The sequence below is a fragment of the Myotis davidii genome, unplaced genomic scaffold, assembly GCF_000327345.1.
Source record: "Myotis davidii unplaced genomic scaffold, ASM32734v1 scaffold1292, whole genome shotgun sequence".
Taxonomy (NCBI): Eukaryota; Metazoa; Chordata; class Mammalia; order Chiroptera; family Vespertilionidae; genus Myotis; species Myotis davidii.
The window spans coordinates 577,548-579,441 of record NW_006283154.1 but is presented as its reverse complement, the minus strand read 5'-3'; the positions used below and the strand labels follow the sequence as shown (position 1 = coordinate 579,441).

The 1,894-nt window shown below is 47.9% G+C and overlaps 1 protein-coding gene across 1 annotated transcript in view; it reads left to right on the top strand.

The window, feature by feature from the left end:
- CCNB3 (cyclin B3) overlaps positions 1-1,894 on the top strand; it is a 41,922-nt gene that overhangs the window by 35,491 nt on the left and 4,537 nt on the right. The window contains exon 8 of the mRNA XM_015563111.1: positions 1,692-1,847. Within this exon, the coding sequence (XP_015418597.1) occupies positions 1,692-1,847 (156 nt within the window). The remainder of the gene's footprint in view (positions 1-1,691; positions 1,848-1,894) is intronic.

Genomic DNA, 1,894 nt, shown 5'->3' with positions numbered 1-1,894 from the left:
TCTTGTCTCTCTCCCTTCCCCCTTTCCCTTTCCCCACCTAGGGCCATTTTTATGGCTTGAGTAAAAATGCTGGCCTCTCTCCCACTGCCTGTTACCCCAGCGATGCCCCCTTAACAAAGCAGCTGGGGCCCTGGCCCGTTTTGCTCAGTGGATAGAGCATTGTTGGCCTGCAGACTGAAAGGTCCTGGGTTCCTGTGGGAGGCAGCCCATCAATGGTTCTCTCTCATCATTGGCCTCTCTCTCTCTCTCTCTCTCTCTCTCTCTCTCTCTCTCTCTCTCTCTCTCTCTCTCTCTCTCTCTCTCTCTCTCTCTCTCTCTCTCTCTCTCTCTCTCTCTCTCTTTCTTTCTTCCCCTTCCTCTCTGAAATCAATAAAAACAAATTTTTCAAAAAGCAGTGTGGGTCCCTAGAGAGCAGGAGGGAGGAGGAGAGTAAGAGGGGCTGTTCTCAGCAAACCTTGGAATCAGGAGCATGTCTCCTTTGTTTGCCAGGACAAAGGGCCCCCCTACTAAGTTTTTTGTTGTTGTTGAAGGAGGTCTTCCCCTCACAGGATTTATAAGTACAGAAAGACTTTTGCAAGGGGAGGTGTGGAGATGGTATGAGAAGAGAAGAAAGGAACCAGTGGTGAGTAGAGAAATGGAAGAGAGTGTCTTGCCCTGGTCTTAACCACTAGGTTGCTTTGTGAACTTGAGCAAGTTACTTCTTCTCTCTGGGCCCCAATTTCCTGTCTGAAAAACCAGAGGGTTAATCCAGTTTGTGATCTGAAACTAGAGAGACAGAGAAAGGTTTGAATTAAAGGCTGGGGTAGGCAGGTGGATGCTTCTAGAGCAGTGGTTCTCAACCTTCCTAATGCCGTGACCCTTTAATACAGTTCCTCATGTTGTGGTGACCCCCAATTTCATTGTTACAAATTGAACATAATTAAAGCATAGTGATTAATCACAAAAACAATATGTAATTATATATGTGTTGACCCACAGGTTGAGAACGGCTGTTCTAGAGAGAAAATTCAGTGCTCTTTCTGCCTCCAGTCCTCTCCCCATAATCAAGGTTCAGTCTGCAGAGGGTGGGGCGTGGGAAGGTACTCCCAGATAGGGTTCTTCTCACCCTTGGGCTGGCCTGGATCCCCCCAATCTGACCCCATGCACACCCCCCTACCCCCTGTAGTCCTCAGTCTCAGCTTAGGCTCCCTCTGTGCCTGCCTCTCTCTCACTTCCTGTTACTCCAGTGGTGCCCCTTCCCAAACATCCTTATTTATTCCTTAGACTAGGACACATAGTGAGGACTTACTTTTCATCTCTAACTCCCCTTTTTGTGGCCTCTTTTCTTCCCTTCCCCCAGAGTAGGCCTTAGATTTCCCATTCCTGGCTCTCACCCATTAAGAGAGAGACCACTGATCCCAGCCCTTGTGCCGTATTATGTGCTTCCAACACTGTAAGAATCCATCCCCAGAGGCCCTATCCTTTCTCTAGTGGTGCAGTTTTGAAGCAGATCTCTCCTGTATTTCTGATTTTGTGTTTCATATGGGCCACTCAAATCAACCAGAAGCTGGCTCTCAGAGCTAACCTAAAGGTTTATTCCAGGAAATGTTATTACCTGCTATCCTTCAACCCCTTCCCCTCTGCTTTTCATCTCCAAGCAGAGGAGTGGGCTGTCTTGGCCTGGTGTGACTGTCTCTTCTCTCCACCTGTAGGAGACCGGCCCACCTAAGTTGGATCGATTCCTGCACTCCCGTAGAGAGGGTTTTCAGCGACATGAGATGGTTGCCATGGAAATCAGCATTCTCAGTACCCTCAAATTTGAAATCAACATTCCTGTCACCTATCATTTTCTGCGCATATTTTCTATGGTAAGAGAGAGAAGGCATATCTCCCTTCTTCCTGCTAGGTTTGTCTC